The sequence below is a fragment of the Lissotriton vulgaris genome, chromosome 8 (genome assembly GCF_964263255.1).
Source record: "Lissotriton vulgaris chromosome 8, aLisVul1.2, whole genome shotgun sequence".
In the NCBI taxonomy this organism is placed as follows: domain Eukaryota; kingdom Metazoa; phylum Chordata; class Amphibia; order Caudata; family Salamandridae; genus Lissotriton; species Lissotriton vulgaris.
In genome coordinates, this window is record NC_141696.1 from 172,130,826 (window position 1) to 172,143,823 (window position 12,998).

Here is a 12,998-nt window from a genome sequence, read left to right on the forward strand (position 1 = left end):
GTGAATTTCGTGACATCAGGGGGCTGATGCATTAAATGCTATGTGAGTTTATTGACATTTAGCGACAGGAGGAGGGCGTGCTCATTGTGGTCAGTGACACAAGTAAGTGGACGTAGCAACTACTTCCTAAAATTTGTAGTTCTGAGGGACTGAAGTAGGAGGTATTTTCTAAAATTAGTGGCTCTGAGGGACTGAAGTAGGAGGTACTTTCTAAAGTTAGTGGCAAAGAGGGACCGAATCAGCAAGTGTTTTGTAAGCCTTGTGGTACTTGGAGTGTTAAGCAGAAAGTGCTCCGTCAAGTGTTTCTGGGGATCTAAAGCAGGAAGTGTCAGGGGAGGTCAGTATCCTTAGAGGGTTAGGAAGGACTTTCCTTGTAGGGTTATTGCCCCAATACATTGTGAAGTTAGTGACACTGGGCTGAAGAAGGAAGTGCTCAGGGAGGTGGCAGTGACCAAATGAAACAGAAAATACTATGTGAGGTCAGTGACACATAACGAGTGCCAGATGAAGGACCCGGTGAGGTAAGTGCGCTGTAGGACATTAGGAAGTGCCGTCCAAGATTAGCGACATTGAGTATCTGAAGCCAGAGGCATTCTAAAAGGTTTGTGACAATCACAACCAGAGGCAGTACTGTGTGGTGAGCTTTAAGGTGCTACACAACCTACAACCACAAACATTAAAGAGAGGCTCACACAGTGTAGAAGGCACCATGAAGAACCAGCTGGATTACACAGCAATGAAATCCAGATCTTAAAAAGTCCACTGCAAGGTCACAGACATGGACTACAGAAGAAAAATGCTTTAAGCCACAGAAACCACAAGGGGAAAGGTCAAGGCGGCGCACAAGGGAGACTTCTTGACTGGGATTCGCAAGGGAATCCTTCCAGCTCACGTGGCCTATTCACAAAGGTCTTTTGGAGTTCATAAAATTTTACTCTGATACATACTCTTACAAATTGGCACCAAAATATCTAAAATGGGAACACAAATGACAATATTCCGCGAATATTAATATAAAATTAGTACAAATAGAAAGGACTGTGCCATGTTTGCATTTTTACATTGGACGTTTTGGGGCAGATTCGCAAAGCGTGTACCTAAAAGAGTTCTCCCGTAGTACTGCTTACTGCTCTCAAAAAATGTTCTCTGTTCATGTTTCATTAGCTTTAGTATCCACTACAATTGTAATAATAAGTCTAAATTATAGTACAGTTTATTTTCATTTCTTCTTTTACTTGAATGGACAGTTATGAGTAGGGAAATTTTTCCTTTCTAAGGTTCTTACTCTGCTTCGCGACTCATGCGGCCCTTCACAGCATTTTGCTAAAATAATACTATTCAACATTTTTATTCCCGGTGTTTCTTCTGCACAGATGATTGGTGCTCACTTTACTAACCCTGGTAAGATGATAAAGAGGAAGAGCTGGAGATGATGGGATTTAAGACTCAACAGTGGACGACACTTCTTTGGGGGTCGAGCAAAATGGACTTCGCTTTAGAAGGGTGTACGTTTCCCCATAAAACCCATCCGCAATCATCACGAGTAAACAATCCGATAACTTGTCGCAGGTCACTTTCTTGAATAACTACATTCAATTAAGGTAACCCAACTGAGTTGCAATTAGTAATTGTTGATGACCACTATCAGCAGATTGCCGCCCATTGGACACCAGAATTTGAGAGCAGTATATTCCTGTTTTTGGCAACAGACACAACTGCAAACAAAACCAGTTGCTAATTTACGCTGAGCAATAATAGGATGTAAGTAGGTAACCCCTACTCAATTGACAGGCAGCATCCAGCACAGGAATTAATACTTTTAAACACTAAAGAGAGCTTGTGGGTCTGTGCCGAGCAGTAACAGTGATTGGTAGAACAGCCAGAAGTAGGGCCAATACACCCCGCAGAGGCAAAATCTGAAACAGTGAATGCTCAGAGGGTTAGTAAACTCCCAAGATTTAGGATAGTGAAAATAAGAGGGTTAGTGTCAGGAAAAGTTCACAAATGATGGTCTATCCCAGTGATCCATAAAATGTTGTGTTTTCCTCCTACTGGTACACTCTTTTCAGTAACACTGCAACTCCAAACAAGTACATTTTTTTTATTTCGGTGTACTTCTTTACTACTAATTTTTCTTGCGGAACCACCTGAGGGATAACTATTTTGATAAAGCGGTTATGATGGAATAGGTTCATCACATAGGCACTAAGACAAGACTTCCTGATACCAGGAAAAATCATCCTGTTAAGGGACGGCCTTCCTGCAATGAGCTGGGACTTCTTGTTTGAGACCAGGCTGGTGGTTCTGTGGTAGTGCAAATTTCTACACAGACCCAACCATTTCCACCACACCTACTCTTGATGTAATCTGAGGGGCAGGTGGATTGAGTACAAAAGCAAGCCATAACCAGCTCCATCCCAACCAGAATTAGTGCCTAAATAACTAAAGTGACCTCCAGGTCGGTGCACATATTTATATTTTGAAAGGGAATTATTTTCTCCCCTCTCTCCTATACCCAGCTTTCAATACACAGATGTCAGCAAGGAGAGTGGGTCCCAGCCCAAAAAGGACATGAGGCTGATGTTCATCTTAGAACTGTGATTCTTCCCAGAGAAATGTGTTTCCCAAAAAACTGTAAAAGATATTGGAAGGACCAAGGGACCTTTATCTTTTTATGATTGAAACCAACAGCTGGGTTGTTTAAGGGATCCATCTACTGAATAAATCTTAATACATAGAAAGACTTCATCAAATCTCAACAAAGGTATCATTATTGTTGGTGTGCAAGGTATAACCGGGAAAAGAAAAGCAGATTACTTTTCCTATCACCCCATTGAGATCCAATGATCGACATCAAAGAAACAGGACATTTAAGAAAATAACGCCATGCTAGGTCTCAAAACCCAACTACTCAAATTTAACAAAGCTACAATCTAAAGTCCCAATACTTGGTGATTTTGATGCAAGAAGGATTACATAGCACAGGTTTTTTTTCTTTTTCACAAATGATGTCACATATCATCAGTGGAGACTAAACAAGGTAATTGGGATCTAACAAAAAAAGTGGTATAGTTTGAAAGGAAGTACCACCAACCTACTGCACCCGGATCCACCTTCAACATTTACACATTTTAGGAAATATGTCATGCTTTGGAAAGAAACCTGGCTGAAAGGGGCATGTAATCACAGTTATTAGACTGAACAGCAAGGAAAAGAGAAAACAGACTCCTTACCAAATGCTTCCGAGAGGCCATATACTTTCTGGCTGTACACATCGGTCTTGTCCCAGATGAAGTAATAGGAGAGATCCGGCGAAGCCGCAAACCACTTTCTGAAAAGGCGGCCCTCCACCGCAACCATGAGATGGACTTTCATGAGGTTAAACGGGATGCCAAGATGCGTCAAGCTGATCCGCAGCACAGACTTGTAGCCGATAGTGCGACTGCTCAGGTAGCTCAGCTTCATGCGGCTGCCGGGAATGCTGACCTCCTCTTGCAAGGCCTAAAATACAGGAAGAGGAAGCACAGGTCTCACTTCATCGTACAGCAGTTAATAAATGGCCAATGTCTGCTATGGAAATTTATAAGACTTCCTCACGTAAAAGTCTGCAAGAATGTCAGACAAAAAAAACAAGAAACATATGCATTGATCTTAAGTTAGTTCAAAGATGATGCCTCCAGCTAAGTTAAAACGATTGGGTCAAAGCTTAAAGGTGTATCCGAAGAGGCCCAATGAGATGAATCCCTGCAGCAAGATCAATCAAATCATCCTTGCCAGTCTGGACACCACCCTCAAAAATGCCCTTGATGCCTTTTTAATCTAGATTCGATCCCCTGCCCCCCCCCCAGCATCTCTTCCTATATTATTCTAAATACACTAAAAAAACTATTAAAACATGGCCCCCTTTACGGTAACATCTTTATTTCAGTAAATAAGATATGTCTACATTTAACACTTTTCTTGTATGTCCACACAGGATTCTTGCTTTACAACAAAACTTTACAACTGCTTGACAACTGTTATGAGTATGTCACTGTTCCAGTAATTTTCAGCTACTAACAACTTGTGAAATGAAGAATAATTTGCATTTCATATTTAGAAATACAGGCAATTCGTGTTTGTGAAGCTAAAATCTCTTAGACAAAGGACTCTGAAGTCTATAGAAGATTTCATCTTAACCCCTTCACTGCGGCGGCTATTCCGCCGCAGTGCTAAGGGGGTGGGGCGGAAATGCGGCGGGCGCATGCTGGTGACGGAACCGCTCCGTCACCAGCGTCGGTTGCGCTGTGCTTATGATGGAGCGGTTCCGTCATGGCCCCGCCCGCTCAATAGAACGCTCAGCGCAGGCGCGGAATTCACGCCGCGCAGGAGCGTCGGGCGGACCATGACGGAACCGCTCCGCCATCAGCACAGCGCCACCGCAGCTGATGACGGAGCGGTTCCGTCAACAGCATGCAAAGGGTTAAAAATGGCCGCCCAAAAATTATAAACAAAAAAAAGGGGGTCTGATTTAATGGTCCTATTCTCCTTGTATTAGAAGTGGATGCTTGATCTAATTTTGCGATAAGGACTGTGTGACTCCATTATCTGGCAGAGTTTGGGTTTAGTTGAGGATGGGTGATTCGCTTGCCTCACTCCGGTGTTGCTGTTGCAAGGTCTGGGTGACTCAGTCTGACTCAAGTCTGCTGTCAGTGGACTGCATGACTCAATTGTCTGAGCAGGTTTGGGTTTTGCTGGGACGAGGTAACGTAACTGTCCATCACAGGTGTGAGTTTCGTCGGGTGGGATGAGTCAGTTGTCCGGAACAGGCTTGGATTTCTTGGCGATGACACACATTGGGGGTTGCTGCTGGTCTTGCAGGTTTCAGTTTAGGTCAATGGAATGATCTGGAGATCTCAGTGTAGATTCAGTGGACACAGGGTGCTCATCACAGAACCTGCCATGGCCTCAAGGTCTCAACCACGAAAGGGGATAATGTTGGACTGTGAGCGATTTGCAGATCTCCGAAACTTAAGCCATGGTCTAAAATTCGACCTTCTAACTCGACCAAATGGGGTGATCCTGAGCAAATCCATTTTATCTCCCAGTGACCCAGGTCCCTTATTTGCCATAAGGTTGGACTGCAGAGGGATGATTAACCTTGTAATGGTCAAAATATAGCATGCGCCTCCTTAACCCCTTCCATGCTGATGACAGCCGGGAGCCGTCATGGCACACAGTGCTCATGTGCTGATGACGGCTCCCGGCCGTCATGACCACACCCGCGATCGGAATGTGCCGCACAGGCACAGAATCGCGGCCGCGCCCAAGGGGTTAAAGACTTTTGGGCCATGTGTCGGTTTCTTGATTAAAATTGTGGCATCAATTTCTATTCATAGAATGAGCACTCCCTGGATTGTGCTTTGTTATCTCAGCAAACGGCGGCTGCGGGTTTGGTACCAGAACTCTTGTGTTCATCTGAATGCGCGACAAAGTGTTGTTTAAGCTGTAACAAAAAAAGGTGTAACTCAGACTTAAATTAAAGGTGAGGAAAGCCTTGCGTTGGCATTTGGCAACCATTATGATACAATGCATTACCTGGTGTGCATGTCGCAATGCTTTCCCTCTTTACCAACTCCCTGAGGCCCTTTAATAATGTAGTCTCATTTAGATCTTACTCACTGCTGCCTACTGGGACTTAATTAACTTTATATGCAACCCCCTCTGGGGGGGGGGGCAGAGAACACTGCAGACTTTTAAAAATAAAGCAGCAAATTAATTTCACTAAAACCTGGACACATCGTGCAACGGATGGTATATCTAATTTAGAACCTGTGCTTTTATTTAGATGAGGAATATCTGCAGTTTGAGAAAGGCTTGTTTGCCGACGCGCTCTGTGTTTTAAGTAGTGATATCTTTTAAAGTGGACTGGCAAAATGGCGCCCAGCAGTAAACCCTAAGTGTGTTAGGTCAGTTCCCAACCTAACACTTCTGCGGATACCCACTTAATCATTACTGGAACACAGGGACCCCAATGAATCATTATTAGACTCTAGTGACCCACCCTTAACCGAGTCATTACTGGAAGCCGGGGACCCAGCCTAAGCATTGGGGATGGTTTGAACCACAAAACAATACACACAAAATTAAGAAAAAAGCATTAATCAAAAAATACACATTTTACTTAATTGGTAAACACAAATAAAAATCTAAAATCAAAATTTTAATTTTATTAGAAAGGTTGTAGCTTTTCTAAATTGAATTTAGGCCACTTGCCGTCCATACTATATTCTGTTTGATGCACCTGCACTGCTCCCACGAATAAATCTGAGGATTCTAATTTCATTTTTAGCCTCCAGTTTCAAATTCGTAAACCCATTTACAGTACGTTCACATCTTTCAATTGTACATTTAACTTCTTTATTTATATACACTGTATTAATCTATTATTATTATTTAATTTTCTACGTTTTCGTGGACCCCCTGAGGAGGCTTTGCAGACCCCAGGGGTTCCTGGGCCACGAGTTTGGATCCACACTTTCAACACCCTGCCTTGCTTGAGCAGTCTCTACAAACTACCCGTGTCGTACTTCGTAGACTTCTGTTCCTGGTTGCAGCCAATAAATTTGATCTTTGACGTCCACCGAGAAGTATCCCGTGTCTCTGTATTCTAAGACAGGTGAACCCGAAGACTTTGGGCGTGCCCCTGGCGATGCTGGGTTCTAAAACCCGGTTCTTCAATTCTGATCTAAATGTGGGCAACATGCTGTCTAATAACTACGGAAGGTTCTATACATTAAGAAGCCCCTCCTAACTAAAAAAAAGTAAATTGTTTAAAAATGCACAATACTCAACAAAGAGCGTAACCCAGCATTTAGGACTATTTTCTTGATGCAAAAGACACCCAAGATGCATTTTGCACCAAGAAAATAGTGCTATATACAACGGTACTCTTGGATAGGCATTTTTGTCCCAAATTAATCTACATGATGCACGCGGGTGCAACAGCGTAATTCTTGGTAATTTCACATCATAAGAGTAAAGCAAAATTACTCAGATTACTGCAACGTAATTAAAAATGTGCCCAGGCCTAATCATAGCAGCAAGGAAGAACACTGCACACCCTTCACACGAAAAAGAGGATTCAGCCACAGCGAGGTTGCTTAGCCCTTAAATTACGTCATGATCCTGCGTCATGCGACACATTGCTGCCGAAGCACCCAGAAGACATATCTCATCTCCATCAAGGTGGTCACAGTTAAAATTGGTCTTGAAATGGGACAGAATATCTACAACCAGGATCCCGCCTTCTGGAACTCACTCCCCTTGGATCTGCGACAAGACAACTCCCTGATGGCTTCTGGAAGGCTTTGAAGCTCCACCTGTTCTGATAACTTGGAGCCTGGGAGTTAGTAGGCCCTGTGCCAATAGACCCATCGGTGGAGAGCACATAGGAAGTATAAGATATCAGTCAACCACAGAGGGGTTCGGGGTTCGGGGATGCCCGCCCCTCCCCCTCAGCACCTTGAGACCCTCACGGGTGAGTAGTTGCGCTTCACAAACCCGGATTGATTGACTTCTGCTACCTCTGGCATTTTCCCAAATGGACATATATAAACTCCATCTCCTATGGGCATGCATCCCATCCCTGGCTCAGAACCGCCTGGCCTTTAATCTGGTTGGACTATAATCTGCGGATTGGGCAGCACCAAGGTGACGTCATTGTTGGAGTACGGCCCCATCTCCTTGAACTTCAACGCCCAGAAAGAGTGCTCCTAAGACTCTGTAAATGCCAACAGGAGTAAAGCGCAGGGCTGGATATTTACAGGGCATTTCATGAAGCGTCGTGCCCTGCTTGGATGAACACTACGCTCATCATCAGCGACACTGCTCAGGTGTCTTTATCCCTGCGACCAGATAGGTCTCCTTGGCCAGGCAATTGTGTTATCTGGCCCTCATAACCAGGGCCACAGGAATTATGCGTCAAGAGAGGGTGAAATTAAGTGCCAGCAATGCGTAAATTATGCGTCAAGAAAAGGCAAATTATTCGGCACATTTTGTAATAGCATTACTTCATTATTTAGTCATTTTTTAATTTCGTAATACTGTCTGGGCATTGGTTGCCCCTCATTAGTACTATTTTAATAAGCAAACATAGCAGTAAGCAACAAATATGTGTGTTGCAGCATTTTTAGTAACTTTTGAACCGTTTGAGCTAGAAACAAAAACATTTTTTTTCAAATCTGCAGATTACGTGGCAGATGATGGATTGTGTGGTAAATGCTGGCAATCTACAACAAAGCAAAAAATCGCCGCAGCCACACAATCACATAATTCCAGTGGCCCTGCTCATGTCTACACCCCAAAGTCATGCTTTAGCTTTTTTTAAATTTATTTGTAACTTTTGCTGATACTTAAGTTATGTTTTTAACGTTTTATTCATGTTATGTTCCTAATGCAAAGTTCAATCTTCTTACTCAAACCTACTTTAACTACTGCTCGAAGTGGTACCGGGCACAGTTGCCATGACGCTGCAAAGTTATGGAGGCATAAAGCAAGGTAACGTTAAAAACAAAATTCAAAATCTTGTAGAAACTGAATTAAAAGAAAAGGTGAAACACACCGCTCTGAAACAGCACTAAGGAGAACAGGAAGATATCCAGAGAATAAAACACTTTCACAAAAGAAGTGTGGCTTAAGGCGGCAATCAATGTAATGTCTCCATTATCCATGTGTTGAGGCACTTCAAACATAGACGTTCTCAATCCTCAATAGAATTTGATTTTGGAAAGGCCATTTGGAATGCTTCACATTTCCTCCTTGCCTAACTCTTTTGTGCTGCATCTTTGCTCATCTGCTCCTTCGCCTACTGACAAGGTGTCAAGCACTTTTAGAAACACAAAGACAGACACTGATACACATGGTCATTACATGCAATTTAAAATGAATGGTGACCTCCATTAGGAAATTGTTCAATTATTGTATTTGGGGTTTTTGTAGAGTACCAGTAAGCACCCTATGGTTGCCTCAAAGCGCTTGACCTCTGACCCTCCCTGGACAGAAAAGCAGGTAAGCAGCAGCCATATTTAACACAAAGTCAAGTTCTACTGACCAATAGGAACAAGTGCATCTTGAAGCAAAAGTCACAAACCTGGATTTCTGGAACAATCGGACCCTTCTCAGCACAAGATCCAGCAAAAGCAGCTAGAGGCGCGACCGAGACCACTGGGTTGGGACGGCCAAAGTTGCTGAGGTCGCAGCTAGGGATTTCATTCTCCTCGTGCCTCATGACGATGGTCTCGATGACAAAAAAGCGGTCCCATGGCAACCACAGCGCGTGCTCCTGAGTGATGAAGGGCGCTCTCTCGAAGCGCAGTGTGATGGAAACGCCCCCATTGGTGACCAGATCGAAGCTGCGGCCAGGGAATAAATGACAAGGTTATGAAAAGGATTCCACCTCTCGCGCCCTGCAGAATTGAAATGTTGAAAACAAGACAGTCAATCAGATTGCTAGGGATGCCCTCTGTAACTACAGGCAATGACCATCAGTTTAGCAAGCAGTACTCTGTGGTCCTTTATTTGACATTCTACATTTTTAACCGTAAACCAATAAACTGAGCCATTAAGGCCACCATAGTGTATGTGTCTGAGAACACTGCATGCAGGAGGCGGGAAAACCAGCAAACTAGGTGGCCCAATTTGATTTCACATGCGAGCTACCATTTGACCTCAGAACCCTTGTGATGGCCGCAACTCTACCATGGTGGCCAGTTCAGCACAATTTACTAAGCTAATATCCCCACCTGTAACCGGCGCATTATGACTTTAGTGCACTCGTGTTATATAAGCGATAATTATTGATGTCATGGGTGTCTCCTTTTTGATGGTTTTTATTCATATCTAGAACCGTGCAGCCTCCCCAGTGCTATCCAGATAGACAACTTATTGGCTCATGAAAAACAGCATTGGAAAGATCAGCCAGACCCAATCTTTCTTGTTTTGTAGAGCTATGGGATGAAGTAGTCATGCCAGTGGCGGACGGCAACATTAAAATATGATGAGGGTGTGATGCCCAAAAAACTCACCATATATGCTGCACAGAGCCACGTCCCATTGTCTAGCTCCTCGGTGGAGACAACAGCAGGAAAGGGAGTCTAGCTCCTCGGTGGAGACAACAGCAGGAAAGGGAAGTTCTTCCTAGATTGTGCAATGCGATTCCAACCAATACTATGGTTGGTACAGGATAATCCTGCGCTCACTTTGCAGCAGGAGCCGGTGGCTGCAGTTCCTCTGCTGTTTCTCAGCCCTGGGATCATGCAGGCTGAAGTGTGCATGTCAGATTGGCCGGCTGTAGGCAGCTGGCTAATCTGACATGCGCACTGGCAGGGGCTACATTAATAGTGCAATTGCACAAATCAGCCCCATCCCCAGCCCTTGTGCTGGAACAGCACCAGCCTTCAATCAAAGTAAAATGGCATTTATTACCATTTTATTAATGTGTGTGCTTGCTGCGCTCGCAGCAGGTGGGGCGACGCTACTCCGCCATAACAGAGGACCCCGCCACTGAGTCATGCATGGGGTGCAAAAGCTGGACAGTTCAAAATCCGTGTACGGATTGCAGTGGATAGAGGTGAACACGTACAGGATCTTATTAAAAGTCGCGAAGGAGCGGATTAATTTGCACACCGCGCTCTTTGGCTTCAAAGTTGCTAAGGGGAGGAAAAACAGGATTCGCACAACAAATCCTTGGCACCGGCAGGCTTTCCATCTGCATTAATGTGATAGTCTTCACTTGAAAATCCAGCTGTCCCCTTGCGAGCTTCCCAACCACGCATCAAACGCTTGTCTTTTAATGGAAAGTTTCCATGTCATTATCGCCCTGCCGGCTCCTCTGTCTGGGCGAAGAGAAACAAGCGTTGGTGTTAGCACAGCATCTGACTGCCATGGTGCTAAAATCTGTGGGCTTCATCAGCATTTACAATGGGAGTGTTACCAGCCTGTAGGACACCGCAGTCTGCTGTGCTGTCTCAGACCCCTTCCAGAAGCGGCTGGTAACATATAAAAGTGGTGAGGCAAGTGAAGTGCCCCAGTGCACCCCAAAAACACATTTACATAAGACAAGAATACAAAATAAAAGCACTTGCATGCATCACAACTACAGTAAAAATAAAATAAATGCACTTAACTGGGCTGCATCATCTGTGTCCTTGCAGTCCGTGGCTCGGGCGGGCACCAGAGGAAGAGATAACTTCCCTAACCATTCCAGACGCTGCTCTCATTCTGCGTGAGAGCAGTACCTGGATAGGGTGGAGTCGGCTGGACAGACGCTCCTTTAGACCTTCGCTTGGTCTCCACCCAGATGTCTAAGACAGCTGGCTGGAGAGTAGACCTGCAAAGTGCGCATGTCCGTTTGGCCGGCTGCAGTGTCCGGCCAGCCTCGTCACCAGTCCTCAGTGCAGCAGAGGGCACACCTCTCCTTTAGCCCGGCTCCTGGGCAGGCTGCAGGGCGCTTTGTGAATAATAAAATGGCAATTAAATCATTTCATTGCCATTTTATTGTTCAGATTGGTTTAGCACGGCGCACAAAGGGGCGGAGAAGCAACACTCCCCCGCCCTCACGAAGAAACCGCAACTGACCCCATCTTGTTATTGGAAGCATGGGGGAAGTGAGTCATCAGGCCTGCTCCACAGGGTGTGTAAGGATTCCTGCAAAACGCGGTCGACCACTGAGTGCATGCACCCATGCATACACAAACACGTCACCCACACACCCCACCCATTCACCCACCTCCCACACCACACACCTCCCACTCACACAGGCACTGCACATACTCAAATCTTACACACACACACCGGTGATGTAGGGCTAACTTATGCACAGTGGCACCTCCACCCGTTGCCTGAAGAAGAGCAGCAGAGGCTACTGGGGGCAAATGTCTGTACCTGCCATCTTGTCGGCTGATGGTGTACCCAAATGCCGGGGCATTGATGAAGCTGATGTTGACGCCCACCAGCGGAGTCCCGTCCGATGTCATCACTTGGCCTCGAATAACACACGCGTGGCTAGGGGGAGAAAGAAAAGGATAGTAAATTACACATGATAGCATTCAGGGCAAGCAAGAAATAACAAAGACAAGGTAAAAGCATTATTAATTAGAAGAACAAGCTCTTGTACTTAAGGGCCAGAGAAGTCTATAGAATACAGATATACCCAGGTCACATGCTGATCACATGATTAATAGGTTTAGGAGTAGGCTCTCTCCATGAATGGACTGAGGAAGTGTGAGGGTTCACTCTTAACATTTACAAGACAAGTGAATCATCCCATTGGATGAGACAGAATGAGAGAGCTAGGAAGGAGCTGGAGAATAAGGTCACATGGGTTGCAACAGGCAATGATCTGAGCAGACACTATGGGCCAAATTCTCTGTCCGTATCAATGTTCACGACTAACGGAGTGAGCGAGCGGCGTGGGAGAGGCTGTGCATGGTAGGGGAGTGGTAGTACTGTAGAAGGAGTGCCGCGTGATCAGAGGCGTACCTTCAGGGGGGTGTTTGGGGTGCTATATCCCCTAATAAATGTATTTTCAGATGAATAGTTAGGTACAGGTGCTTTCAGTCGGGTATGATGAGGTGCCTGTCGGATTTCACCTGGGATTTTTGCATGCACATACTGACAGAAGCACACACGCACTCTCTCAGATGTTTTGATAGCACTAAAAAAAATTATTTTAAAAAATATTGTGTTTCTCTCATATAGTACTCCTGCAATTCATATTCCTCTCCCTTTACATTGCCTCTTAAGCCTCACTCATGCATGCTGCTGGTCATATACTGTATTTTAACATTATATGCCAGCTTGATGGTCGGGAAGTCTGATGCTCACCCCCCACCTAATCTTACTGACCAAGCGGCGCCCCTGAGCATAATGTCCACAAACAGTGAGAATAGGATGGGTTTTGAAAAAGTGAATTAAAGGCTAATGCAGACCTAGTTCGCTGTGCAAGGTACAATGAAGGG

At 44.8% G+C, this 12,998-nt stretch overlaps 1 protein-coding gene across 1 annotated transcript in view; it reads right to left on the reverse strand.

Annotated features, from left to right (window-relative positions):
• The window catches only part of TENM4 (teneurin transmembrane protein 4), a 1,632,468-nt gene that overhangs the window by 96,987 nt on the left and 1,522,483 nt on the right, over positions 1-12,998 (reverse strand). The window contains exons 22-24 of the mRNA XM_086933907.1: positions 11,923-12,042; positions 9,131-9,392; positions 3,234-3,501 (exon numbers count right to left, since the gene is read on the reverse strand). Coding sequence (XP_086790033.1) covers positions 3,234-3,501; positions 9,131-9,392; positions 11,923-12,042 — 650 coding nt within the window. The remainder of the gene's footprint in view (positions 1-3,233; positions 3,502-9,130; positions 9,393-11,922; positions 12,043-12,998) is intronic.